Source organism: Colletotrichum aenigma (genome assembly GCF_013390185.1).
Source record: "Colletotrichum aenigma strain Cg56 chromosome Unknown KSG_Cg56_contig09, whole genome shotgun sequence".
Taxonomy (NCBI): domain Eukaryota; kingdom Fungi; phylum Ascomycota; class Sordariomycetes; order Glomerellales; family Glomerellaceae; genus Colletotrichum; species Colletotrichum aenigma.
In genome coordinates, this window is record NW_023500915.1 from 1,141,751 (window position 1) to 1,169,528 (window position 27,778).

At 55.8% G+C, this 27,778-nt stretch overlaps 5 protein-coding genes across 5 annotated transcripts; 3 read left to right on the forward strand and 2 right to left on the reverse strand.

The window, feature by feature from the left end:
- Window positions 1-992: 992 nt before the first annotated feature.
- On the forward strand, window positions 993-2,387 carry CGCA056_v013017 (Zinc-type alcohol dehydrogenase-like protein; the record flags this gene model as incomplete). Its single annotated transcript, XM_037328261.1, has 4 exons — window positions 993-1,509; window positions 1,565-1,922; window positions 1,992-2,131; window positions 2,314-2,387. The coding sequence occupies 4 exons, from the start codon at window positions 993-995 to the stop codon at window positions 2,385-2,387; spliced, it is 1,089 nt and encodes a 362-aa protein (XP_037172571.1).
- Window positions 2,388-5,393: 3,006 nt separating this feature from the next.
- LIPB-1 (Lipase B) lies at window positions 5,394-6,627 on the forward strand (the record flags this gene model as incomplete). Its single annotated transcript, XM_037328262.1, has 2 exons — window positions 5,394-6,171; window positions 6,230-6,627. 2 exons carry the CDS (start codon window positions 5,394-5,396, stop codon window positions 6,625-6,627), a joined length of 1,176 nt encoding a protein of 391 aa, XP_037173201.1.
- Window positions 6,628-11,060: 4,433 nt separating this feature from the next.
- Window positions 11,061-16,272, forward strand: redA (NADPH oxidoreductase A; the record flags this gene model as incomplete). Its single annotated transcript, XM_037328263.1, has 5 exons — window positions 11,061-11,126; window positions 11,183-11,223; window positions 11,280-12,052; window positions 12,121-12,412; window positions 12,465-16,272. 5 exons carry the CDS (start codon window positions 11,061-11,063, stop codon window positions 16,270-16,272), a joined length of 4,980 nt encoding a protein of 1,659 aa, XP_037173306.1.
- An 853-nt stretch (window positions 16,273-17,125) lies between these two features.
- BEA3-0 (ABC transporter BEA3) lies at window positions 17,126-21,608 on the reverse strand (the record flags this gene model as incomplete). Its single annotated transcript, XM_037328264.1, has 9 exons — window positions 17,126-17,128; window positions 17,210-19,843; window positions 19,897-20,257; window positions 20,320-20,397; window positions 20,451-20,469; window positions 20,522-21,026; window positions 21,081-21,223; window positions 21,275-21,380; window positions 21,441-21,608. 9 exons carry the CDS (start codon window positions 21,606-21,608, stop codon window positions 17,126-17,128), a joined length of 4,017 nt encoding a protein of 1,338 aa, XP_037172666.1.
- A 3,722-nt stretch (window positions 21,609-25,330) lies between these two features.
- On the reverse strand, window positions 25,331-26,350 carry FUS5-0 (Esterase FUS5; the record flags this gene model as incomplete). Its single annotated transcript, XM_037328265.1, has 4 exons — window positions 25,331-25,518; window positions 25,618-26,142; window positions 26,228-26,246; window positions 26,300-26,350. The coding sequence occupies 4 exons, from the start codon at window positions 26,348-26,350 to the stop codon at window positions 25,331-25,333; spliced, it is 783 nt and encodes a 260-aa protein (XP_037172665.1).
- Between the last annotated feature and the right edge of the window lie 1,428 nt (window positions 26,351-27,778).

Sequence of the window (27,778 nt, forward strand, 5' to 3'; positions counted from 1 at the left end):
GGTTCTCATGAGAACACATTGGCTTGCATGAGCCCAAATCATCGGTCGTGCTAAATTGCGGGTGGCGTGCTCTCATTTTCATTTCCCCAACGGGCAACCACGAGCCAGGACATGTAGACATCGATTGGTCCACCTGAGCAGGTGTCTTGCATGGAGATAAGCGTCTAGTCTCGAGGTCGCATCACAACTCAGCCGATTCTGGCAAAGACGATGAGAGCCAGAAAGAAACCAAAACTTTTTTCCAAGTCAGAAACACTCCGATGTATGGGGCAAATGAGCATTTTCGGTCTTCCCCCTGTGCTCCAAAGGCCGCCACTGACCGGACCCCGGGTTGTTGATTCATCAGCAGTGATATTTCTAAGCCGTGTTAATTCCTTAATGAGAGCACCAGCCATTTTCTGGAGGCAGCCATGTATGTTGATCAAAAGAGCTAGTCATCGCCTTGGGCGCTTTCCCATCTGCCAAGCCTTTGATGACAATTCTTGTCGATCCACGCCCTTCATCCTCCTCATTATATCACGTGATGAGTACTAGGGACGACTCTTGGTTATATTTCTTATCAATAATCATGACTCCAACGTCATTCACCAAGACGAAGATGCATGGCGATGTCCAGTAACTTTTACTGGTACCATTGAGTATTGCCCGATTAGGAAACGATACCTAACCCGGAATCCCGACCGGCGCCGGTCCCTCGGGAGGTACCCCGCATCTCACCACTGAGCGGACACGGCCGACGTCACCCACTCCCGATCCCGGTCGCCGCACTCATGTAAGTCTGTCAAGTCTGCGAAGGGCGTGTCTCCCTCCTATATGCGCCCGACGTGTATAAAAGTCAGAAAACCATTTCCCTTCATAATACCTCGCCTCATGATCGTTTTCCGTTTCAACATCCGCCATCTATGTACTTAACTTTGTCTTCACATCGGATCAATCTTCCGATCCCTGTCGACACCAAAGATTCCCACAACCTACCGCAACCCACCTCAACCATGGCCGAGAACCTCCCAACTCACCGTCGTGCATGGCGCCGCACCGACGACTACACCCCAGGCGCCCCCAAAGTAAACCTCGTCACAGAAGCCCTCCCCCTCCCGCTCGCCCCAACACAAGTCCTCATCAAAGTCCATGCCGTCGCCTTGAACTATCGCGATGCCAACATCGCCAACGGCGGTAACCCATGGCCTGTTATCCCGCATGGCATTCTCGGCAACGACGCCGCGGGGGAGATCATCGCGGCGGGTGACAAGGTCAAGAACCTCCGCGTCGGCGACCGCGTGAGCCCCGTTACCGACACCGAGTTCGTCACGGGTCGCGAGACGGGGCGGTCATGGCTTGCTGCTAATGAGGACGGTGTGCTGGCGGATTACCTGGTGTTTGAGGAGCATCTTATTGCTAAGGTCCCGGAGTATCTGGACTGGGTGAATTGTGCGATTTTGCCGTGTGCAGGGGCGACGGCATGGTCTGCGATCAAGGGGCTTACAATTGGGCAAAGCGTCTTTATCCAAGGTAAGTTGAGGTGATCCCTAATCGATCATCAGGATCTGAAGCTCACCCATGATAGGAACTGGCGGGGTCGCCATGTTTGCTCTCAAACTTGCCCAAGCCGCGGGCCTAAAAGTCATCCTAAGCTCGTCCAGCGACAACAAAATCAAGAAGATCCAGGAGTCTTTCCCGTCTGCACCCATTCATGGTGTCAATTACAAGACGCATCCGAACTGGGAAGAGGAAGTCCTGAAGCTCACGGACGGGGTTGGAGTTGACCTGACAGTCGACAACGGAGGCTCCACCTCGCTCGTGAAGAGCGTTTTGTGCACCCGTCGTGGCGGCATCGTCAGCCAGGTTGGATACCTAGGAGGGCAAGACCCTTCTCAATTGAAGGATTTTGTTTCAACCATCATTGATCGTCGGACGACCGTCAGGTGAGTGTCTAAAGAACCAGAGGAGTTTAGCTTGACTACACTGAGGATGTGTGCTGACATCTTTGATAGAGGCATCAATGCGGGATCAAGACTTGACATGGAGGACATGGCTGCTGCTATATCAGCGACAGGCCTCAATTTCGACGACATCATCGACACTGTGTATGACTTTGAGCAAGCCGAGGAAGCGCTTCAGTACATCTGGGAAGGTAAGCAGGTTGGGAAATTAATGTTGAGGATATAGTTCCGGAAGTGACTGTAGGAATAACAACATTGATTAAGAGGTGTTTAAGTCCTCTACCATTCGAATGTACGTGGATATAGATGGTGCAAGATTAATTAAGCTCAAGCAAGATTTATATCGACGATTGTTGACAACTTTTGGCCCCAGCGAAACGATTGTTCATTTTTTCGTATGACCAAAACCCTCTGTATCCCATCATCATAAGTGGCATGCCTGGGTAGAAATTATGAGGAGTAACAACAACGTAAAGTTATAAAGCACTTCGACCATGAGCGTCGGCGCTGGCTTGTCAGAGGGGGATAGGCGATTAGCGTTGGTGTCAAACACATTCCTGGGCATGATCAAGCTAATTTTGAAACGGTGCTGCCCCGGCCAATCGCCACGAAGTTGCCGTAGACTTTGCTCAGTTACAAAGCAGTCATCAAGGTGTGCCCGCAGGTGTTGATCTACCATACGAACAGTGTAAATAAAAAGTTAGGAGGGAAAACAGTGGAGGTTTTGCCCTTAACCCATCGGAAGAAAACGTCGACGAATAGATGTCGAGCCTCCGCGGTCAGTCACAGGCGGTGGTAGCAATGGTTCTTAACATACGACACGTCTGAAAGTCATTTTGCGATCAATCGGCGTGGCGGAGGCTCCAGAGCGTAAGCTAGGGAAGATCAGATTTAACAACGACAATCCCAACCGGACAACGACATCTGACGGGCAGAGTTCGTTGTGTGTTGTCACCGCGAAAGAGAAAGGAAACAAGCCATTGCAGAAAAAGACGAATTACGTCTTAGTCGTCATTGGCACTGGAAGTGGCATTGAATAGAGTCAAAGGTTCTTTAGTCGTCTCGGTGTGGGCTCCTGCCAGGGGAGTACATCGGTCCAGGAAGATGGCGTCAGGGGCACTAATCGTTGATCGTCATTCATTTTTGTGTATTAGCCATTCATCCACATGCTGCCCTTCAATATGTTTCTTCTGTGAATCAAAATCTCAAGTGTTTGACCTCAGCCGGACTATGAGAAGCCTCTTGAGGTCACTCTAAATTAGCAGCTGTGATCGCAAACTTTGTCAGGTAGGGAATAGTTTCACGTCCCAAGTACAGTAGATCGACAGCAGGCCAAAAGAAGTTCCCGTGCTACCTGACACCAAATATGCGCTCCAATGAAAAGTCCTGCTCATGGCCTCTAAAACTTGCTTTTGCGAAAACATCTCGATAATCTGATTTTATTGATTTGGTTGGTTGTAGTCAACGCTTCTCGTCGTACTTGGTCTGGAATATCGGGTTGGCCTTGCGAATTCAAAAGATCGAGATTTTTTGTTTGTGACGCTAATCATGTGGCAATTACTTGTATGGATGGGGTTACAACTCACTCGTGTGGTCGACTCCCAGGCCAGGTTTGGCTAGGTCAGTCGACTGCCATAGCCGCTTTCATGAGCTAATTTTCGCGACTCCATCCACAACAGGCTGATCAGTATCATCCGATACCTCTAGCCAGCTTTTGACAAGCAGCAGTCACATAATCTCAAGCACTAGGCTCGACTTTCTCATATCTATGGCAAGTTTGCCACCGATGGCATGGTGTTTAGTCAAGCCGAGGGTGTCTAAAGCCTGAAGTGAGGCTGATCTACATCCCGGCGGCACAGATGTAAGCAGATTGGTGATCTAGGCCCCCGACAAACGTTCGATAAGACCGCGAAGCCGAGGGACGACAACTCGAAACGGACATTCCGGACCCCCGACCGATCGCGGGGAGAGTTGGAGATTTTGTTTCCGATTCGGTGGGATACGGACAAGAGAGTCTCGGCAAGTTCGCACTATGAACTCAAAGATGGGACGAAATACTGCACTGCAGGGCGGCCGAGCGTTCTGGAACTTCATGACTTGCGCCGGGCGCCTCGGCAACCTTGGAACGCTGTCTTTTTGCTCATGGTTTCCGTCATTGTGAGTCTCCCACTGATTCATTAGAATCAACCTATTTTCAACAAACAAGGTCGTGATGTTCATGGAGAGGGTGGCGTAGGGTAGTTTAGGCCGCGGCGATGGAATCTTATGACGCCGATGCAAAATACATCGGTGTGATGCTACGATCATCTATGTAGACCGTCCAATTGTTCTCACCATATGTTCAACGGAGGGGAAATTATGAGACTGCTTGTGCAGAGCGCATTCTATCGCTTCCAAGCTACGTGTATTCTGAGCTTTAGAACTACGTTCAAAGGGTTTCGACTTTATTTACGCACGCTGTCTTTTATTAACTAAACGTGTCCGAGCAATAGCTCCCAGTCGCTCAGCAAGAGTCCTTACCCAATAACTCAGGCTTGAAGTGGGAGCCGTCATTTGGTGTGACAAGCCTCCCGAAGTCGTACTCGAAGCTCACCTTATACCAAATGTAGTTGAGCTTGCGTCCTGGATCGTGGCTTACGCAGTGTCAACCACATCCCAAAAGTTCAGACGATAGCTTGCCTCGGCACAATGTCAGTGCATAGCGATCCACGCCCATTCTGGTCAAAATTACGAGAACCCCGGCTGTCATCGAGGGAACGTTCATGATGTCACATGGGAACAAATGAAGGAAATGCCCCGGGACGTAAGCTTTCGACGCGGGAACATCATCTGAACAACGCCAGCTATTTCCCTTTTCTGTCCTAGGGTGGTGCGCTTCGTATAGCGCATGCTGCCACCCGATTCGACTGCCGACAGGCAGAATACTCGGGGTCTGCCGGGAAAGCGGACCCTGTCGCGATCAAACGGCCGTCATCTTATCGGACGGGGCCTTGGTCCAGACACGGCCGCATGTCATCGCTCCAATGTCCGTCGGGCAGGCGACGTCAGGCTCCCGCCGGCCTGGTGTGGATGGTTCGGGAAGCGACAGCGAAATATTACCACCATCTTGGGTCCGTCATGCCTGTCTTTTACAACGTTACTGGCTAGACAAATCGAACCATGACCACGCCGCGGCTCATTCATCGACCGTTGGAACCGATAGGAATTTAACCTCAGAGAAAACAGGCGCCGTTGACAAGGGTCGACTTATGACGTCCGCACTGACGACGTGAACGGGCTGGTTTTGTATTTCTGATATAAAGCTTCAGAAACACCCATCGACAACGTCTCATAATTATCCAGACTCTCATCAGCAAAGCCACCAACCAAGAAACATCCTTCGACATCCATCCTTGACTTCCAGACTCCAACAGCAACTCCAAGAACCAAGAAGCCAACAAATCTACTACAATCATGAAGACCACTAGAGCCATTGCCATGGGCTTGACCCTTGCCTCCACGAACGTATTCGGATTACCCGTGTCTGATCCCGCAGCAGAGGCGACTGTACGTGAGATCGTCGAGAACAACCAGTCAGGCAACGTAGTCGCAGCAGACAAGCAGGTTCAAGGCATGAACGCATTCCTCGGCGACGAGGTCAACTCGATGAAGAACACCAACCCCGCACCCAAGGACACGATCTACCCCAAGAGATCGGAGAAAGACGCACCGTACTCGATGTCCGAGGAAGAGCTTCGAAGCAAGATCTACTTCCCCAAGACCTTCTCCATGACTTCTGGAAAGCAGCCCATCATCCTTGTCCCCGGCACCGCGGCGATGGCTGGGTCGACGTTCCGCGCCAACTTGGGCCCCCTCCTGGCCAAGTCTGACTTTGCGGACCCTCTTTGGGTCAACATTCCCGAAGCGTCCCTGGGTGATGCCCAGGAGAATTCCGAATATGTCGCCTACGCCATGAACTACGTCCAGAGTATGACGGGCAAGAAGGCTGCCGTTGCTGCTTGGAGTCAAGGAAACTTGAACGTGCAGTGGGCTATGAAGTATTGGCCCAGCACGCGGGAGACGGTGACCGACTTTGTCTCATTCTCTCCTGACTTCCACGGCACCACTGAGGCTTTCTTGGCTTGCGATACTGCTGCAGCTCTTATCGGATGCACCCCGTCTGTGTACCAGCAGAAGTATGACTCCAAGTTCGTCGCAACTCTTCGCGCTGGCGGCGGAGACAGCGCCTATGGTAAGCTTTATCTTTCACCTCAACTTCATCGAGTTATTTGCTAACAGTTCTTCAAAAGTCCCAACCACATCCATCTTCAGCGCCACCGATGAAGTCGTCCAGCCCCAAGCCGGCCCCAAGGCTTCAGCGTTCCTCAAGGATGGCGGCGGCGCTCAAGCAACCAACGTTGAGGTCCAGAAGGCCTGTCCCGGAACCCCGGCTGGCGGCGAGGTCACCCACGAAGGCATGCTCTACAACTCCTTGGCCTTTGCCCTCTTGGAGGATGCCATGAAGAACGAGGGCCCAGCCAAGCTTGACAGAATTGACAAGAAGGTCTGCCTCGACCCTGCCGCAGGAAAGATGGATAAGGCAGAGATCACTGCCACCGAGGGTGTTCTTGGCCAGGCTGGTGCGAACGTCTTGGCGTACCCCAACAAGGTCAAGTTCGAGCCCAAGATCAAGGCCTACGCTAAGTAAACGTCCGGCTGGTTCCCGGATTGGAGGCGGGTTAGAGTGTACGATATGTGTACAATGCGTGTAAGAATACGGACGGCATGCATAGCGTTGGGGTTTATAGCGAGTAAGCGAGTCTCTTTCATCATTCATGTACAACAGCTAGCGTCGCAAAGCGTCATAAAATTCATAAATTTGCTTTCACACCTGTCTCCCGAATTCAATCAATATTTTCCAGTGATCCTTTGATTGAAGAATGGGTGGAGGGATTGAAGCGTCCAAAGCATAGGACTTACGTTGTCATAGAAATTGACTGCATTGATGTGGTTCATACACAATACACAACGAGGCCATCATTTCCTCAGCTTGAGCCGGACGAATACATACCTTCGAGCCACATCTCCCACTATCACCAAACTCTTTCTTCGCCGTTTCTGATAATCACCCCAAAGGTCCCCCTCGGAAGCCGTTCGTAGCGGTGATTAGATCAAAACTTCTCCGCGGGAAATCCGCCTCGGCATTGCAACAGAAGATGGCCCAAGAGCTCATCATAGACTGGGATAAATGGCCCCACTCGACTTCCTCAGAGAAAGAATCATATGGTTGATCAACCTCGAGGCTTGCCATTGTCGCATTCGAAGGATTGCCTCTTCTTTGCTTTCCAGGATAGCGGGCGTTTTCGGTCCACGAAAGGGCGTTGAAACATTTCCAATGCCACGTGTGACAGATTGGCCCCCACTGGCATCGAGCCGCTTCATCAGGGGCGTCAAGAGCCCACACAATACCCACTGAATCTTACCTTAGAGAGGGCCTATGTGAGCTTTGCGTGGATAGGGAACGGTTGGACGGTGCTACGCTACGCTGGTTGTAATTGTGGACAGTTTAGTGGGCAAAGCTTGTCAACTTGCGGACGAACGAAAGTCCAGCGCATGCAGAGATCGCACGAGGAGGTGATTGGGGATGGCTTCACCAGCACACTGTGGCTTTCTCGATGTGATTGGGCGCCTAAGCCGGTGGGATGTGACTGAGTTTCAAGAAGACATAAATATCACCTGTTTCCATGAGACTGCTCGAAAGCACTGGACTTTTCAACTCGTCAGGACGTATTGGTCTGATAATTCTTGTTCCAGTAGATGGCAACATTGAATTTTCCTGCCAAGTGCACCGGTGAGGCTCAAGCGACACCGGAACACTAACCACAGCTCCGGTGATATGATCCATCAAGAGTTAAGATCAGCACGTCTAAATGCCTCTCTCCGAGATGTCATCACGATGAGCCCATCACCAAGGACGGCTCGGACACTGACCACAGTCTAGCTCATCGGGCGTTTTGGCGATCGACAGCCACCCAAGTGAGACGTGACTATGGCACCTCGATTGTCGCAGTTTTTCGGGGGGGCCTCAGGATAAATATGGGTAAAATATCTCTAGACTGTAACACGAGACAAGCCTCACCTAAGGTGTTTACCTATTTTTCCGCCACTCGTCCGTCTGAACCCCACATATCCATCCGGTCGTCCTCCGGGGGCAGCGCACTGCCCTCGGGCGAAACAGCGGACTATTCCGATGAAAGCCGCTTGCTGTGCTCTCGTTGTCGGGCCCAGCGAAACAAGTCAGATTCTCACCAAAACGCGCGGATATCGACATGGGAATATACACAAACAAAAACACACTTTAGTTCTGGGCTGAGGCGGAGGCTGAACGGCCCCGTTTCCCGTTCACTCACGAGGCGCGGATTACCTGTTTATTACGCGGCTACGGAGCACTGGGGAGAATATTCCCACAAAATTCCCAAGCGGAAGTGAAGAAATTTCCGGCTACCGATCAAGCTTAGACGTCGAATAAGCTTGAGTGTCCCAAGGTGGGCGCTAAAGCTGTCCTCCCCCATGCTGTCCGGCCTAAGCCGCTGCTTGAATGCCAAGGGTAGCGGGGGTAACCCGAGGCATCACATCATGACCCCATGCTCATTGCGGATAGGGGCCGCGTTCTCTGTGAGCCATTATTAGATAGACTCATACAGCTCAGCACCGAAGGCTTGGGTGCTAATGCAGACTTCCCCAAATCGGACGGGAAGGGGAGGTCGAGGTTGATGTCAGCGTCATGTATATCCGTCTGGTCTGCGGATTTGCGCCAATTGCATCTAAGTTTTTTGGTGTTGTAGTCCATCTCCTGAGGAAATGGCAGAAACCCGCCCCAATGTCCCATCCATCCTACCAGCTAACCCATTATTCCTGACGTTGGGACAGAGACGCTACCCTGGGCACTGACTTCTCCTTTTTGGTACTAACGCAGATGTCACGTCGGAGCTTATGTTGGGAATGGAAAGTGGGAGCGAGGCAGCGGACATGGGGCCGGTTATTGTTGCCCCTGAAGGACACGCGTACTCACCCACCGACGACCGATCCTATGTTTAATTTTCATGACAGCACGAATTCACGTGGGCTGGTCAGCCGTCCTGCTGGGCGGTCACCCCGTCTGCAGCCATGGCAGAAAACGTGTGGTTGGGATCGCGAAATGCGGGCCTGGTTATGGCATTGCTCGGACTGCCAAGAATCGCAGACCAGCACTCTGAGGTTCTGGAACGCGCGTCATCGTGAGTTGAGCCAGCCCAGAGGACTTGCAACCGGTCATTGGGTTCAGTGGTAAGGTAGTGTATGGATAGGGTGCGGAAGAAATGGTACCTCCTGGGCAATCTCCCGTGGCACAGAGGGCGGCGTCAAGTGTGACAGGGGCCGTGTCCGGGCTTGCTCCATGCTGTCACTTGTCTGGGACTCGGAGGAGATCAATGGGGAAAGGAGCCGTGTGGGGGCAAGAATTCTCTCCATTGCTTGCACTGAGCGAGAGCATCTTCGATCAACCATTGGAAGACAAAAGAGACAAGAGGCGCGGTTGACAGCTGGAGGCACAGCGCACAGCGTCAGAGCTCCTTGCAGCAAACCTGCCAGAGGTCGAGGAATTTAGGCCAGGAACAAGAAACCAAATGCAACGGTACCCTGCCCTACGATGGAGCAGCAGAGTCTTGGTGAGTGTCAAAGTTGCCAAAACCCGCCAGGGGACAGATGCCAAGCTCTCAAACTCCCCCACCTTCCCGTAGATTCAGAAAAAGAACAATTGTGGCACCGGCAGATCAGGGTACGTACTTTGTGCAGGTACAGAACCATATGTGACGGCATAACGCGATATGATTGGCCAGACTGTAGAGACTGTACCCACCTTGACGTTACCGGTCGTTAGAACTGAGGCTATTTTCCTCACAGCCCCTGTCTACATCTCTTTTTCACACTTCACTTCACCTCAACTTTTGTGCTACGCTACACGATGGGCGTCAGTTGTCGCAACGGATAACTTCCCCGGGCAGAGAAAAAAATCCAGTGAGTTGCCCAAGGGGGCGATTGCTGGATATGCCGAGTGCTATGATCCCAAAACACAGGCTGCTGGGATAGATTTACTCACTCACATCCTGCTCAGCTTCCCCTGAGCGCCTCCCGCCGAGAGATCAGCCCGATTCTACCAGACTTGCATGTCGCATGAAAGATCACGGGTGATCCCAAGACCTGCTGCATGTCGTCCATCTTGGCACATCGACTCACCAGATCCCAAGCAAACCCAATCAGTCCCAGCGGAGAGGACGCAGCAGCCAAGGCCCTCAACTTGGGATGGCGTCAAGTCAACCTAAGACGACATCTTAGCGTGTTTTGGCCTCATGGGGTTCAGCCGCTAGTGCAACTCGCCCGTCAACAAGGCCCCTGGCTCCCTTTCTTTTCTTTTCCTCCCATTGGCCCACGAGTTCCTGACGGCTGTGAATCAGAGTTCAAACGACCGCGGAGACCTCCCGTCTAGTGACCCCGGTCTGCGGTTTATTCTTTTTTGTTTGCCCATGGGATGGATGGCCCATGGATGGGACCGATGGAGACGGGGGAGAGAGACGGACGGGCAGGTATGCAGGGGCCAAGACGCGGTAGCGCTGGCTGATGCTGCTCCTCCTTCTCGTCCTCCGCCTCCCTGCTGCCATGGGTCCCGTTCTTGGGTCCCTCGGGGAGGAGAAAATGGGCAGGGCGGCTCCACCGACGACATAGATGTTTGTCGGTGCTGAACGACCCTTTTAGGATGCCATCGAACCCGCTGGCATGAAGGCTTCATTTCGTTCCGTCTTCCTCAACTGACTCTTTCTCTTATTCTCTCTGTGTGGGGCTTTTCGGCTAGAGGCCATTCCCAATTTTGCCCTGGCGGTGCTAATATTCTCCTGCCCTGGCGGCCCTCTCGACCAATATTGTTAATAAGTACTCTATTCTCACAAGTTCTAGCTTTCCGACCACCAAAGCGACACAACAACACAGACACATTCGAAAATGGCTTTTTCAGAGAGATCATGCCCGGTATCGGGTTCCATGGGAGGCAGAGGAAGGTGTCCAGCTGGTGCTGCCGCGGCCGGCAGGCAAAGCAGATCGAGCAGTCGTATGGGGCCTCGAGGATGTTCCTTCTCTGGCTTTTCCCAGCCGGGCGATATTCACGCAGCATTCGATGTAAGTCAACGTCGAGACAGGACTTGATATGCTTGGAAATACTGACAATATCAAAGATTCCTCGAGGAGTCGATGCTGAAGAGTGGCTCCGCATGAGGTCAGTCAAGATCAAACTCTATCGACCATTAACATGCATACTAACACAGGCATCAGGGAGCGCAAGTCCATCAACCAGATCCTTTATTCCAGTTACCCCTCACAACAAGAGATCGATTCAGCCAAGGACCAAAAACAGATGGACGCAATGAACGTCAACGAACAAGATCTTCTCGCCGTAGCCCTCGGCGCACCGGCGCGGCAAGTGATGCTGAGAGCGGAGGAGATTGGCCCCGCGACAGGCTGGAAAGACGGCTATCTCAGCATAGAACACGGCTTCTGCCCACCCGACTACGACGAGGCCGCCGGCGCCCTGGCCAGATCCCCTGGCCGTATCTGGTCCGATCTTGCCGAGAGAATGCCTGGATGCGTGTCCCGCGGCCGCGTGAGAGAATCAATCGCCGCAGCCCCCGTCATCGAGGGCACCGAAGACATCATCCCCGATCAGGCGCTCTGGGCTGCGCTGGTGGCACTGGGTATGCTTTGCTCCATCTACCGCTTCGAGCAAAAGTACGACGGCCACGACGGCGTTAATGCGACTACGAACCCGTCCAAGTTGAGATTGAACTGCAAGATGGGTGACTACTTGGGAGAGGAGTTGGTCGGCATTCCTCTGAGCATCGCGCTGCCTTATTTCCAAGTATCCCGCCGCATGGGACGAACACTTCCTCATCTTACCTTTGTCGACCAATCTTCATACAACCTCAAGGTCAAGGACGCCACATCAAGCTTTCCCTACATCGCCCGCTTCGACAACATTGAGCTGAGATGGCCGATGTTTGGTGAGCGCGCTGAGGTGGCGTTCCTCAAGGGAGTTGCGGATACATCCGGTAGGACTACACCTCTCTCACCTCAGACTTCATGTTCTCGACTCGGCTTTGCTAATCGTGACTCACAGCTTCTTTCCAACATGGCCCCGACGCCATCGCTGCTTGTCAAGAGCATGTAATGAACCGCAACAATGAGGGTCTTCTCCACGAGATGATCCGCTTGAAAGAAATTCTGGAGCGCATGCCCGGCGCCTTCCACTCTATCTCAACCAACCCCAATGCTGGTGAGAACTATGTCCCCGTCCAGCAATGGGTTCGCTGGGCCAAGTTCTCTGCCCCTCTCTCGAAGCGCTGCCCCGCCTCCTCGGGCCTCCAGTTCCCGCCCTACTTAGTTATGGATGCTTTCTTGGGCAGGAAAAAGTAAGTCGACATCCGTGTCTTGCCGTGTCACTTTACTGACATTTATCCTAAGGTACACATCCTTCCTCGGTGCCGAGGGTGTCCATCTCCGCGCATGGCTCCCCTCCAACCTGCGCGCTTTCATCGCGGCTATCGAGTACCACTACCGCATCCCTGAGTACGTCCAGCAATCCGGCGACCCCCGTTTGATGGGTGTTCTCGATGGCATCGTCGAGGCCTACACCGGTGAGCGCGGCTTTATGGGTGTCCACCGCTACAAGGTCTTCGGCATCCTTGAAGTCGCTGCAAAGACAGGCCGTACCGAGACCAACGGCGCCTCTGGTGCCGCCGATGGCGAGCGCCCGTGGGAAGAGACTCACCGTCAGTTTTCCGAGGCCATGAAGGAGCGTCTTGAGCCCTACCGAGGTGCTTTGCCCGTTGAGCCACACCAGATGCGAGGCACTTTTGAAGAGTGCCGCTACGTCACCCGCGTTTTGAGCAGGTCCTTTGTCGATTCGGATCCTTCCCGCTCGATCGCGATGGTGACGCTTGATATACGGGATACCGGTATCACCTGGGCTCCTGGTGACCGTTTGGCGGTGATGCCTTTGAACGGCTGGGAAGAGTGTGCCAAGGTCATTGCTGCTCTTGGTCTGGAGGAGCACATCGATGCTCCCGTGGAGACCACGGGAACCTGGGCCCGCTTCGAGATGCACCTCGGTTCCGTGAGGAGGACTGCTACTCCCAAGCTAACGGTCGGCGACATCCTCCGCCGCGGCCACCTCGCTCCCATCACCAAGGAGATGGCTCTCAAAATTCACGGAATGCTCCACGCATCCTCCAACACTGTCCTGCAGGTCCTGAGCACCGATGAGTGGCCCGTGAGGGGTTCTCTGGGCGACCTGCTCCAGGATGCTGTCACGGATACTCCTCCCCAGATCTGGGACAGAGTCTTCAACCTTGAAGATCTGTCTTGGCTGGCCGACTTGGTCAAACTCGAGGTCCCTCGCACATACTCGATTGCTAGCTACACGGAAGAGCTGCTGCCTGAGACGGTCGACCTTGCTGTCTCCCGCTCCGAGTACAAGCTGTGCTCAACTTTCGCACAGGGCAGAGATATCTCTCGCTCTGGAGTTTCCAGTGGTTTCCTGAACCCGCCCGTGGAGATGGGCGAGATCGACTCCGATGACGAACTCCTCATCGGTGTCTCGCGCCCAGCCGCCTTCCAGCTTCCCCTTGATCCTATGGCTCCCTGTGCCTTCTTCGCCGGTGGCAGTGGTATCGCTCCCTTCCGCAGCTTCTGGCAAGCTCGCCTTGCTCAGAGCGGTCTGTCCGGAGGCAAGAACTCTCTGTACCTCGGTGTCCAGTCCCGTGAGAAGTTCTGCTTTGAGGAAGAACTCCGCCAGTACGTCAACGCGGACTTCATGGAGGTACATCTCGCGTTTTCAAGAGACTCGCGTGGTCTAGCCTACGAGGGTCACGATCTCGTCGAGAAGCACATCCCCCCTCGCTATATCGATACCCTGATTGTTGAACAGGGTGCCCAGATCTGCGACCTCGTGATGTCCAAGAAGCAGGGTGGTCTCGGTGGCTATCTCTATGTCTGCGGTTCGGTCTCTGTATTTGACTCCGTCATGCAGGGAATCCGCAAGGCGATTTACACCTACAGAACAGCCACCGAAAGCGGCGTCGATACTATTGTCAACAAGGCGTTTGCTGAGAGACGCTTCATGCTTGATGTCTTCATGACCCCCAAGCCCCTGCCATGCACGCTGCCGACCATTCCTCTATCACAATTGGCCCTACATACCGGCCACCGCCCTGGATCGCGCATGTGGATTGGTGTTCACGGAAGCGTCTACGACGTCACTGACTTCTGTCCTATGCACCCGGGCGGAACCCTCATCATCAAGTCCAACGCCGGTGTCGACTGCTCAAAGTCCTTCGATAACCTCGCCCATACGAACAACCCCGAGGTGTCCTCTCTCCTGACGAAGTACTTCGTCGGTCACTTGACCCCTAAGCCTGACTACGGCAGCGACGAAATCTCCGCCCTCCACGACCTCTGGTCCGCTTACCTTCGCACCACGGTTGAGACCCTCGTCGCTCACCAGTTTGAGATGTACGAGATCATGGGCGCCTCCCTCGAGACCAACTCCTCCCACGACCCCGCCGGCAGCAACAACATCTGGCTGCGCGAGTCCCTCCCCAACATCATCGCCGTCCGCACCTTCTACGGCTACCAGTCCCGCCTCCTGCAAGGCGGCTTCGCAGCCCTCTTCGGCCCGAAGCTGCAGGAGCTCGTCCTCAAACTCTCCTTCGGCGTCGCCAGCGCCAACGGCCCCGCCGCCGACACCAAGCTGCCCGACGTCCTCGGCACTGTCGCGCGCGCAAAAACCTCGGGCGACGCCGCCACCTGCACCAAGGAGGTCGCCCTCGTCGGCCAGTTCGTCTGCGATGCCGACGCCTCCCTCCGCTTCCAGGAGCGCGGCGTCTTCGCCTACGCCGCCCGCAGCGTCGAGCTCGACATCGCCCTGCTCGAGGACCTCCGCCAGGAGGCCTGCAACGGCATGGACGCTTTCGACAGCATCGCAAACTCCATCAAGGAGTCCTCCGACCCGGACGTTGAGAACGCCCGCCTCACCGCGCTCTCCACCTTCCTCCTGCAGGTCCTCGAGCGTATGGCCCGCCACCTCGAGGTCTTCTACGCCCAGCTGGCCCGCTCCTCCGTCTACCAGCCCCAGCTCGAGAAGAACCCGGCCCGTACCCGCTGGGCCCTTGTCCGCAGACGCATCCGCGACGGCAGCCTCTTCGTCCTGGCCACCAAGGCCGAGCTCTCCTCCAACCTGCTGGACCCAGCGGCCGGCCAGAACCAGCAGCCGTACTACATGTCGCGCGCGAACCCGAACCAGAACATTGGCTTTGACCGCGTCATGGCGCAGGTGCAGGCCTCGCTGCGACAGGATGTCTCGGCCATGAACCCCTCGCACCTGCAGCCTCACCAGCAGCACCCGCAGCAACCTCTGACGCTCAACGCCGTGCACCAGGCCCGAGGACGCGTCGACACGGGCGACGTCAGCGTCGTCGCGAGCCGCGAGAACGCAGACGCCCTGCGCGCCATGAGCAGCTTCGTCGAGAAGAACAGCCGTGCAATCCGCCGTCTGAGCAAGATGCCCGCCGCAATGCCCACTGGCATGAACTTCGAAGACATCCAGCGTGCCGCACTGCTCGAGATGGCACAGAGCGGTGCCGGAGGGCAGAGCGGTCTGCTGTCACCCCCAGAAATGGCAGGTGACATGCATAACCATCACCACCAAGAGCAAGGGCTGCACGTCAGGAAGGGCGGGAATGGTAACAGGATCCTCCCGACGCCGCCCTCATCCCGCGGCTCCAGCCGGTCCCCCACGCGGTTCAACCAGCCCTTCGCCGTGGGAGGCAAGCCCACGGCCGAGATGCTCCTCGCCAAACTAAACCGTCCCCGCGGTGCCTCTCTCACCAGGACGCCAAACGCATCGCAGCCAGGCTCCCCAGCACCCTTCCCCGTCCTCCGCGGCTCATACTCGCCGCCGCCTTCGCACCACGGCAGCCAGCACCCCGTCGACGCGCAAACCGCGCTGAGCTCGATGATGAGCCGCCTCAACACGCGGCCGCGCAGCGGCTCTGCCGCCATGATGTCGAGCACCGGCGGCATGCACTCCCCCGCGCACCCAGCAGCGGGCGGCGGGCTCGCGCGCACGCGGTCGCTCATGAGTCTAGGCAGCAGCGGCAGTCAAGCTCGCGAGCGAGGACATGTGTCGCGGCCGTCTGGGGGTTCGCTCCGCGCGCTGAAGCTGCGGAGCGTGATGGAGCAGAGCGAGGAAAAGGTTGCTCCCACGTTTTAGGATTGAGTGGAGTTGACAGGTGTGTGTGTATTTCGGTCCCGGAGTCCCGTATTGGGATTCGGTGACCGACGATGAGACGAAAAAAACAGACCTCCGTGAGCCGCATCCCGAGCGCGAAAAGCGGTGCAGTGACGGTCTTGGCGAGTTGTCGTTGTTGTTCTAGGGAATGTCCGTGTCCGTGCGGTCATCTCTCAGGATTCATCTTTTCCTCCGATGTGGTGGATGATCCGAGATTCTTTCGTTGTCCATGACTATTTCAATTTGTGTCTATTGCTGCCTGGGAATGCACGGTTGGCTTTGCGGAAAACAAGCCAGAAGAAAAGAAAAGTACCAGTCTTTTTTAGTCAGAGAGCTAAAAATGTGTTTAGAGTAGAGTTAGGGAATTGTACAACAATATTGGTCAGATTATCTGAGTCCGGACTATGACATGTGTGAGAGTGACTGTGCGCAGCGAGAGAGAAGCCTGAAGTGATATCGTGAGATGCTCATTGAAAGGTCACAATGAGAGGCACGCAGCAATTCTGTGATTTGATCATGATTCAATAATATGCCTAGCTAAGCCTAGAATCTAAATGGAGACGCGATAACATATGATATTGGCCCTGATGATAATGAAAAAATGATGGTAAATTCCGTGGTAATGGGCGTCAATGTTGTTACAATCTTGCTTTCCCAACGCCTCAATCCAGAGAGAATGGGATACAACAGCGTCAGCTTGAAAGGGGGGGAATCTCTACCACGATGATGATGATGAAAGACTGTAGTCTTCTCTGCTTTATCTATGCCAGAAAACACAAAAATAATGAAGAACAAATTCCGTTTCGGGGGCTCCTCCCCTGTGGGCTGTATCCGTTTACTTGTCCAACGCCTGTGATTGACACTGTTCTCAAATTAGCATTGAATCTCAAATCCAGGAAAAGGGAAAAAAAGAACTCACCATTTGGAAATAGACTCCCCTCTCCGCAATCAGCGTCGCGTGGTCACCTCTTTCGACAACCTTGCCATCGGCCATGACGAAGATCACGTCCGCGTTCTGCACGGTCGCCAGCCGATGCGCGACCATGATCATCGTCCTGCTGCCCTTCGTCGCGTCGAAGACGGCCTGCACCGCGCGCTCCGTCTCGCTGTCGAGCGAGCTCGTCGCCTCGTCGAGGAGCAGCAGCGACGGCCGGCGGATCAGCGCGCGCGCGATCGAGACGCGCTGCTTCTGCCCGCCGGACAACGCCACGCCCGACTGGCCCACGGCGGTGTTGTAGCCCTCCGGCAGCGACATCACAAACTCGTGGATGCCCGCGTCCTTGGCCGCCGCGTGCAGCGCCTCGTCGGAGACAGAGTCCTCGTCCTCGATGCCGAGCAGGATGTTGTCCCGGATCGTGCCCGTGAAGAGCGAGGGCTCCTGCGCGACGAGGGAGATGTTCTGGCGGTACTTTGCGAGGTCGAGGCTGTTGATGTCGTGGCCGTTGTAGAGCACGCGGCCCTCGCCGTGGAGGGTGTAGAAGCGCTCGAGGAGAGAGATGATGGTGGTCTTGCCGGAGCCCGAGGGCCCGACGATGGCGGCGAACTGGCCGCGCTCGATGTGCAGGTCGAGGCCCTTGAGGACGGGCGTCGGGCGCGTAGGGTAGCTGAACCAGACGTCCTTGAAGTCGATCTCGACGCCCTTCTCGTAGTGCACCTCGTACGGCACGACGTCGCTGACGCGCTCGGTGGGTGCTGCGGAGGTGGTCTCGTCGTCGTCGGCGTCGCGCATGGCGAGTATGCGGTCGGCGGCGGTCTTGGCCTTGGCGATGTTGGGCCCGAAGGAGAGCCACTGGCCGGCGGACATGCCGCCCTGGACGACGGCGATGTAGACGACCATGTACTGGAAGGGGGTGTACTCGTGGTCGGAGAGCAGGCGGCCGCCGTACCAGAGGACGAAGGCCATGCAGAGCAGCGAGATGGAGTCGCTGAAGGCGAAGAGCATGACGGAGAAGCGGGACTTGCGGAAGGCGTCGCGGGTGTGCTCGGCGAGGAGCTCGTCGTAGCGCTGGCAGATGCCCTGCTCCATGGTGAGCGAGGAGACGGTGCGGATGGCGCCGATGGACTCGGAGGCGAACTTTGCGGACTCGGCGAAGACGGCGTTGTTGGCCTCCTCGAACTTGGTCTCGTGGCGGACGCGGTAGAACATGGCGGCGACGATGATGGGCATGGAGGTGCCGAGGGCGACGAGGGTGAGCTTCCAGCCGAAGACGAGGCCGACTACAATACAGCCGATGACGTTGAAGAGCGAGATGAGCACGAAGGCCATGTTGGTGCCGAGCAGCTGCTGCAGCATGGTCGGGTCGGTGGCGAGGCGGGCCGTGAGGGCGCCGGCGGAGTTGCCCTCGGCGTCGAAGAAGGCGGACGGCTTGTAGAGGATGTTGCGGAAGTACTCCTTGCGGTAGACGCGGGTGATGCCGAAGCCGATGGTGGTGGTCGCCCAGCCGAGGAGGAAGTGGGAGACGCCGACGCCGGCGGCGAGGTAGACGAACATGAGGCACCAGTGGTTGGCGATGACGCGCAGGAAGCTGCCCCAGTAGGAGAAGAGCGAGACGAGGACGGCGAAGAGGTAGGCCTGGACGGGGGTGCTGGCGCCGGCGCCGAGGGCCGCGACGGCGATGACGATGTACGTCTTCCAGCGCTTGCGCTGCTCGCCGAGGAGGAGGCCGAAGGAGCCGAAGAGGTGCCACGCGCGCCAGCGGGCCCAGAGGCCGCGGGGCTCCTTGATGACGCGGACGTTGCCGCCGCCGCCGCGCTCGAGCTCCTCGTCGGAGCCGTCGCGCTCGGTGACGGGGTTGCTGTCCTCGTCGACGTTGTCGATGCTCTGGCGCTTCTCGGTGAGGTCGCCCTCGCTGCTGCCGAAGGGCATGGACTTGGGCAGGGAGTTACGTTCGGGCTCCGGGCGGCGCCAGCTGAGGTCGCCGAAGAGGATGTCGTCGTCCTCCTCGACGCCCATATCCAGCTTCTGCGCGGTGGCGAGAAGGTGGTAGGGACCGTCGATCTGGGCCATGAGTTCCTGGTGAGTTCCCTGCTGGACGACCTGGCCCTTGCGGAGGAGGATGATGCTGTCGGCCTTTCTGATGGTTCCGAGACGGTGAGCAATGACGATGGTGGTGCGGCCGCGGCAGGCACGGTCGAGCGCAGCTTGGACGATCTGCTCGCTCCTCACATCAATGGCGGAGGTCGCCTCGTCGAGGATGAGGATCTTGGGCTGCTTAACGATGGCGCGGGCGATGGCAAGGCGTTGGCGCTGGCCGCCGGAGAGCTTGATGCCGGCGTCACCGACCTCGGTCTGGTAGCCCTCGGGCAGGCGGGAGATGAACTCGTCGGCGAAGGCGTCCTTGCAAGCCTGCTCGATGAGCTTGGCCTTGACGGACTCGTCCTCGAACTCGAACTCGGTGCCGATAAGGCCGTACTCGACGTTCTTGAAGATGGTGGTGTTGAAGAGGGCGTTGTCCTGCTGGACGAGACCGATCTGGTTGCGCCACCACTGGGGGTCGATCTCGCTGAGGAGGCGGCCGCCGCAGCTGATGATACCGTTTCTGAGCCAGAGAGTCTGTGACATGTTAGCCGATGTAGAGGGTTAGGGATGTCGAGGGTGAGTCTTACGAGTTGATTGGCCTGGAGGTCTCCGTTGAACTCATACCAACGCTCCAGGATTCCGACAATGGTACTCTTTCCGGAGCCAGAAGGTCCGACGATGGCGGTGACCTTGCCCGCAGGGAACGTCAGGCTCAGGTTCTCCAGGATCTTGACATCGGGACGCTTGGGATACACGAAGTTGACATTCTGGAAGACGATGTCGCCCTCGGCGGACGCCTCGGGGCCCTTGAGCTTGCCGTAGGTCGGTTTCGGGGCGTCGATGATGGTGTGGAAGATGGCGTTGGCGTCAGCGGCCTGCGACGCGGCTGATAGCGGGGCTGTGAGCTGGCCGATGGAGGACGCCATCATCATGATGCAGAGAAGAACGCTGGGGTAAGAAGTGTCAGATAAGGTTCATCCTGCCGGATTCTAGGAGCACAAGGGACTTACACGATGAGGGAGGCCGGGGTGGTCAGGACCATCATGGTGTACATCTTGAACGCGTACCAGAAGGACAGCGCAAATGTGCTAGAGAACGTCAGTAAATCCATCATCAGGTGTATACATCCTTGAATGCTTACGCATAGATGGCGAAGAAGACTGCGGCAAGTTAGCAAAACATCCGTGAAGGAACGCCGTGGGAGTAACTCACTCAGCCCCTGCTGGAACCCAACCAGCCACGCCATGCCCGCGCCCTTCTCCCGCGACCTGTCCGCCAGCATGCCATACTTGGCCAGCATCTTGAACTCAGCGCCGCACGCCGCGAGCATCCTGATGGCGCCGAACGCCTCGGTAGCCACAGAAGCGGCCTCGATGTCCATGTCCTGGACGTCCTTGAGCCGCTGGATGATAGGCGGAGTGGTGAACATGTAGACGAAGAGGATGAAGACGAGGCCGGACGCCGTAGTCAGCGTCAGCAGCCAGTTGTACGCGAAGGCGATGGTGAAGCCCGCGATGACGGTCGAGAAGGACATGAAGAAGGTGCCGATCTTCTCGGAGATGCCGAGCTGCAGCGTGCTGGCGGTGATGGTGATGATGGCGGCCGTCTGGCCCGGCGCGAGCATGTCCAGCATCGAGATGGGCAGGGCAAAGAGGGAGCGCAGGTAGGTCAGGCGGATGGCGGCAGAGATGCGGATGCTCGTCATGCGGAAGCCGAGCTGTGGTGGCGTTTGTTAGTCAAGCGTGTGGTAGGGGCTTGGCGGGTGACTTACGTTGGACAGGTAGGTGAGGATCAGTCTCGCGATGAAGAGATAGACGATGTAGAGCACGCCCTGGTTGACGGTGCGCGTGAATTCCTCTTGCGTCTCCTGCGTGCCTTGCTTGAAGAAGCCAGTGAAGGTGCCGACGAGTTGTCCTGAGTTGTGTTAATTGCTGCTTCTCTGCGACAGCTGATGGTGTCACTCACCAAAGACAATGTTCATCACCGGCATGGTGAGGCCAGCGCCGATGGCACCTAGGACCGACACCATGATGATGAGTTTGTCATACCATGTGCCATAAGACAAGATTCTCTGTAACGCAAGTCAGCCAAATCTCATCGACACAGGCATACATGCTTGACCAGAACATACGATGAAATTCCTCAGCGTCGCAACGTTCTTCGTGCTAAGCTTCCACCACGATCTCTTGGGAGCCGGAGGCGGGGCGTTGGGATCCGTCGCGACCGCTCCGCCGGGGGCCGGCCCGGGGCCCGGAGCAGCTGCCGGCGCATCGGCAGTGCCGCCGGCCGGTGTGGCCATGATAATTGGCGGGGGTGGTAAGGGGGGCGGTAGGTTGGTGACCGGGGCAGGTCGTGGGGTCCGATTCGACCGGGAGATGTCTTCCGATCCGGATATCTGGTGCTTCCTCTTCTATCGTAAGGTAGTACTGGATATCCTATTATCTGTCGTTGCAGGCTATGTGGAGGAGGACGACCGGGCCATATGTGTGTGTGGGGAAATTCTTCTCACAAACAGGTGAAGCCTGGGGGCGGGCACCAGGGGGGAGAGATCGGCAGGCCGGCAGTGACAAGGGGGTAGGGGAGGTTAATGTGATTGTGTGGGAGGTGTAAAGGTTCAGAGAAGCTTAGTCTTATGCGAACAACTCGCGTGTCAGGATAATTTGTCAAATGACAGCTTTCTCTCCTTTGGGGGGTTTGTTTCTCTTTCGATCCAAGGAACAAGTGGTAAATCGAGATTGTGTCGTCCCGCGGCAACAGCTGAATGGGAAACACACAGAAAAGAGAGTTCCCAACCAGGGTACCAGGGATGGGGAGAGAGTCAAGAAGATAGGAGAAAATGAGAAGAAAAAGTGAGATGAAGGTGGGAGAGTTGAGCCAGCCAGACACACACTACACACAACGGATGTAACGTAAACGGGAGGCGAACAAGAAACCACACCCAGTGTAGACTTGACCAGACGAGAAAGCAGTCGAATGGCAAGAAACCGGGGGTGGGAGAGAGAGAGACGGAGAGAGTGAGAGAGCGAGAAGGAGAACACAGGGCAAGGGTTTGGCAGAGGAGACAAGGCGGAAGGGGGATGGGGGGATGGTTGTGAAATGGGGGGACCGGCAGAAGTACACTGCAAAAGCGCCGGGAAGCGGGTATCAACGAGCCACCCGAGAGGACGACCTGCAGAAGCGGCTGTGCTGCTGCTGCGTCTGCTGCTTCTGTTGCTGATGCTGATGCTGATGCTGATGCTGATGCTGATGCTGCATCGCCTGCTTGCGTGCGAAACGATGCGCGGAGGTGGGTTTAGGCGGGACCCCCCAAGAAGGACGAACAGCAGGCGGACACACAAGGGAAGGGAACAAAAAAAAAACGACCTAGCGCCGAGAGAGTTGGGTTTGGGAATTTGTGAGATTTTGGGCAGTGGTGGGATGGGATTTGGATGGATGGGGTGGGAGGAGCGGGCGGGCGGGCGAGCGAGAGGGAAGCCAAAGATGGGCAGAGATGGGATGAAGATGGATGGGCGGGCGAGAAGTGAGATCATGGGCAGTGGGGAACGATTTGGTTCTCGCTGCTGTGGTTCTTGGTGCTTTGGGGTTGCATGCAAGAGTTATCTTGGCCACACACCCCCCCCAGATTATTTCTCCGAGATCATGATCATGATCACGCAACTTCTGCGTTTTAACCCGCTCTCTGTATTGACCACTGCGTGCCAAGGTATATCTGCGTTGCGCGCTGAGTTGGGTCCAGAGTGTGGACTGCGGAGCGGCGGAGAGGAAGTGCGTGTAAGTCATGGTCACATATCTGCCCAGCGTTGGTGCCCTGTGTGTGTGTGTGGGTGGAGGAGGGAGAGAGCGGATTACCGCATCTCCACCCAAGCAGCAAAAAGCATAGCGAGAGCGCGTGGCGGGCAGCCAGATGGGCAGGATTTGGAGAAGCCGCAGGCAGATGGAGTGTAATGGGAGGCTGAGTTTGGTGCCATGGTGTCGTTGCTCGTACTTCGTACAGCCAGCTGCACCCTTCGCTCGGTTCTTGGTTCGGTCTTGGGAAAGTGGAAACGAGTAAGGAACGGACGTCGTTTCTTCTTCTTCTGTTTTACCCGTGTGATGTAAAGATGAAACGGGGGGGCAGCACGCCGTGGTAGCAATTGATGGTTTACCTTACCTGAGGGTAAAAGGTACCGAGTGACTTTGCCTGGGGCAAGAGGGAAAGCGTCGATATGGGGGCAAGCGTGCATGTGCTTCTTCTTCTTCTTCGTCGTCTTCTTCATTGCTTCTCCCTAACCCGTTTTGCCCCGCTCTCTGGTGCGTTTCTGTTACCACCCTCGCGCCTCTCGGGAATAATTAAAAAATGTTTTGGACCAATTCATTCTAGCAACCTTCTCTCGGCTTTTTCCCTGGTGCATCAAAGCGGCTGCAGTACATATTACCTGAGGCGTCGTACCTATGGGAGGTTTTGCGTCTTACCCACATATGCACGTCGGGGGGTTTTGGCCCTGGACCTGGGACAGGGATCGCCCGTGCGGGAGGAATGGGCCCCCTGCCTTGCATCTTCCTCACCCACTCTTCTCTCTGTTGCGCTTCCCGGAGCTGGGTCTTCCTGGAGGCGCGTTTTGGGATTTGTGTGCCAAGGGTTGGTAGGTAGGTGTGCAACCGCGCAGAGCAGGCGACGTCGACGGAGAAGTGACAGAAAAAGGTCTGGGGCAAAGCCAGGACACGCATGTTTTGCGAATCAAGACAGGTTCGACGACAAATCATTCTCGTGGCAGGGCAATCCCCTCTGCCCCCTCCCCACCCTCTTGCTCCCCCAGTCCCTCCATCTCTGCTGTCTACCCGCCTGTCTTTTCTGTGGCACTCCCGTTTCCTGCTGATCCATCCCTAAATAGGCAATTTCATGTAAAGGACGGTTTTTTTTCATCTTGTGTTTTGGAAATATACCAAGTCATGATATAGCAATAAAGAATAGGAGAGGGCAACAACCGAAATAAGTTGGAGTTTGGAAACAAACACCTGGTTCGCGGAGGGACTTTGACGATTGGCCGGAATAGAATAGCAAGAAAATAAGAGGCGAACCACTTAGATGTCCCGAGGATACACATGTAAATCGGCTGCTCTCACGCTGCGTCTTGTATTCTATCTTGTGAAGTGGCCAATGTTCATTTTCCCTTTGGTCTCCACACTCGGATACACACGGGCGTGTTCGAGGAAGATCATGTGGTTCATTTTGTCCCTGTCCTCGATCGCACGGCCCATTTGTTTTCCTCGCCGCAGGATTTGACATCTTGGTGAGAGCACTTGATGCGCGGGCGTTGGTTGGGGCCTGGGTCGTTGATTGACACTTGACATAAGGGGGCCAGCCGTCGGTCAATTACCTGCGGAGGACGTTTCTACCGGATCATGCATTAATGCGTCCCCCTCCTGCCCACCGATATCCAAATCGCAATTGGGCGCGCAGGCGGGGCGCATGGCAAGCAGGTGGGTTATTTGACATGTTTGACGGTTGGAACACCTGTCAAATAATTCAGAGTAGGTAGTTGCCCATCTAGATTCAGGTGATTGTATTTTTCTCGGCTTCTGTCTAAGTCTGGGATGTGTGACATTGCCAGCATTGGGCAGCTTTGTAAAACGACAACCAAAAACAAAGATGTGGCCGCCACTTGGTGAATGGTAGGCGGCGGCACCATGATTTGCGAAATGGAAAACATGTAGAAAAAACATAAAACCATGCAAAACCCAAAAAAAATAGTAATCCAAATCATTTCTTCATCATGACCCGACTCCAGCAGGCTCCCCTGGAATATGCGACCCACGACACCACGAACCCGTTCTATCTAATGCTTGCCGCCACACACACACACAAACACATACGGGCGCGGGAAGAGATAGGAAACCAGCCCCTTGACACTTTCCTGTCTTGCCCTGCAACCCAAAAATAAGGCACAAAGCAACCTTGAGCGATGCTTTCGATGCTTAAATTATCCGGAAATACTCCCCTGGCCGGGATGCCCCGGTCTGCGGAGACGCCACAACATGTTTCTATTGCAGCAGACCCTCCTCGATCATGTCAGCCTTCGTCTCGCGGACAATGTCGCCGAGCTCCTTGATCGTGTCCTTGTCACGGGGAAGGGTGTGACCCTTGGCGTGGTCGAACAGGTAGGCGGTGTCAGCGTCGCACATGTTGTACAGAGCCATGGAGCCGTCCACGTAAGGATCCAGGGATCCGACTAAGAATGGGACCGTCAGCAAATCCACCCCGCGCTCCTGTGCCTAACCATGATGATCCGCAATAACGTATCATCATGGCGATCATAAGAAGAACTCACTGATGTGAAGGGTCCGGGCCTCGATCCTCTCGTCAGATTCGTCAGACAATACGAGAGCGTGGGACTTGGGGTCAACCGGGGGCCAGCCGGCGAAGAAGATGCCGTACTTGAAGGCCGGCTTTTGGCCGGAGCGCTTCAGCCGGCGCTGCTCGTAGAGCATGAACGTCGAGGCCACGGTGGCGCCCTCGGAGTAGCCGATGATGCCGTCAAAGGGACCGCGCTTCTGGACAATCTCGCTGATGTACTTGATAGCCCTGTCGGTGCTGCGATGCGTCGTCGCGATACCCTCCCTCATGAGTTCTCTCATGGTGTCTTCCGGGCTCTCGCACTGGGGGAAGTCGCGGATACGGGCGAGAACGTCGTCGCTGTGAGTCTTCTCGACGTCCTTGTCGGGCTCGATGAAGCGGTAGTAAGGCGGGGCGCCGAAGTAGTCCTCGAAGCCCGGAGGCGGGACGGCCTTGCAAGGACCATGAATGAAGTGGAACTGTGCCGTGCCGTCCTCAGAAAGCTCCTTCAGGATGGGGGCTGTGAGAAGTGTCAGTATATAAATTGCCTGTCATTGATGAAGCCGGTCGCGATGGTCTCGTGTGGCTTGCAGTGACAGACTCACCAAGTTGTACTTGGAATTTCTAGCGCGATCGTTAGTGAGTGAGCCATAGATCGCTGGGATTTTAGTACTCACGTCCGAGCTGCCATAGGCACCGGGAAGGCAGAGAAAGCGCATCGTAGGCATGGTGAAAGACGGCTAGCGTGACTTGATTGACAGCTGAACCGAGCGAGAGGGCGTCCAATGACAGTTGGACTAAGAAAGACGAGGTGTATGATATATGAAAGGTCGTCTGGTAAATATTCGTGGGTTGCGATTCTGTGAAGATGCGAAGGATGATAATGATGAATCAGCGAGCTGCAAAGATGGGATTAAAGATGAGAATGATCTGGCCAAAGGGGAGCGTTTTAATCAATTTGATGCTATCTAAACAGTGGCCGTAGGATGATGACCGGGCGTAGATGAACGGGCTGTCGGCTCATGAAGCAATCATCAGCTCAGACAGGCAATGAGACGGCGCGCAGCTGTAGACGCGGGACGATGACAAGACAGGAGGAGGCTGAGTTGGATCCATCCGCTCCCAAAGCTGGAACGCAAGCAACTCAAATCGACCGAAACCCGAGAGCGAATAAGGAAATTGTGAAACTCTGCACCTCATCAAGATTGCGGCAGGGGACGTGGAATCGGTACCTTGCCGCGGAGAGGATTGGACCAGCATACACAGGTACAGGCACAGGAAACGGGACGGGTTGTGGTGGGTTGAAACTGGCGCGCTGCGCTGCTTGAGGAGCTCCTGAATGATGCCGTCCTGCTTGCAGCAGCAGTGCCGCCACACCTGCTGGAGAGTGGATGAGAGGGGCGAGGATGGACGACGAGTGGATAAGTTGGGGTGAGGTATGAGACCGGGCCTGTGGGCGTCGGTCCATGAGACGGGCTTGGCTAGGTGGTGGTCCGGCCCCCAGGTGGATGTCGAAGAAACTGGACGAGGATATGTGGGCAGCGAGAGTCAGACTGGGGGGCGAAACAAGCGCCAGGAGACGCCACGCCACATGGAAGGAATCGAGGAACGTCTGTCGGTGGGCTTCTCTGCAGGAGGGCGAGACATTTGGCAGTTGATTTGGCAGGCCATCAAAATTGGCAGAGGTGGCAGCGGGCCAGAGCCTAGGGCAGGGTCTGGGCATCCCGAGATCCGAACCCTCGGTGGACGAGGCGTTGGTGATGCACTGGTGCAACCGATGACATGCTGATGGCAGTGACTGGGCTTTGGACTTGGACGGCGGTCCGGTGTGCTGTCACCTTGTAAGCTTGAAACGGGATAAGGAAGTGCCCGCGCGGGGGCGCAGAGGGTGTGTGACACGGCTTGTCTATCTGACTGGAAGGACGAGCGAGATGTGCAATGAGATGGGTGGGCGGCAGAGGCAGACGGCGCGAGGGCGGACGATAAATGGCGGGCATTGGTTGGATGAGTGCGATGCGTATGTGTGTGTACGTGCGTACATGAGGGCGAGTGAGCGTGGAATCCGTGGCTTGCGGATGAGTGAGGGAGATTGGGCGACTGGGTGGCTGGGGCGATTGAGCGGCGAGCGTAGGAGTATGCGCGTGTGTTTGCAGAGA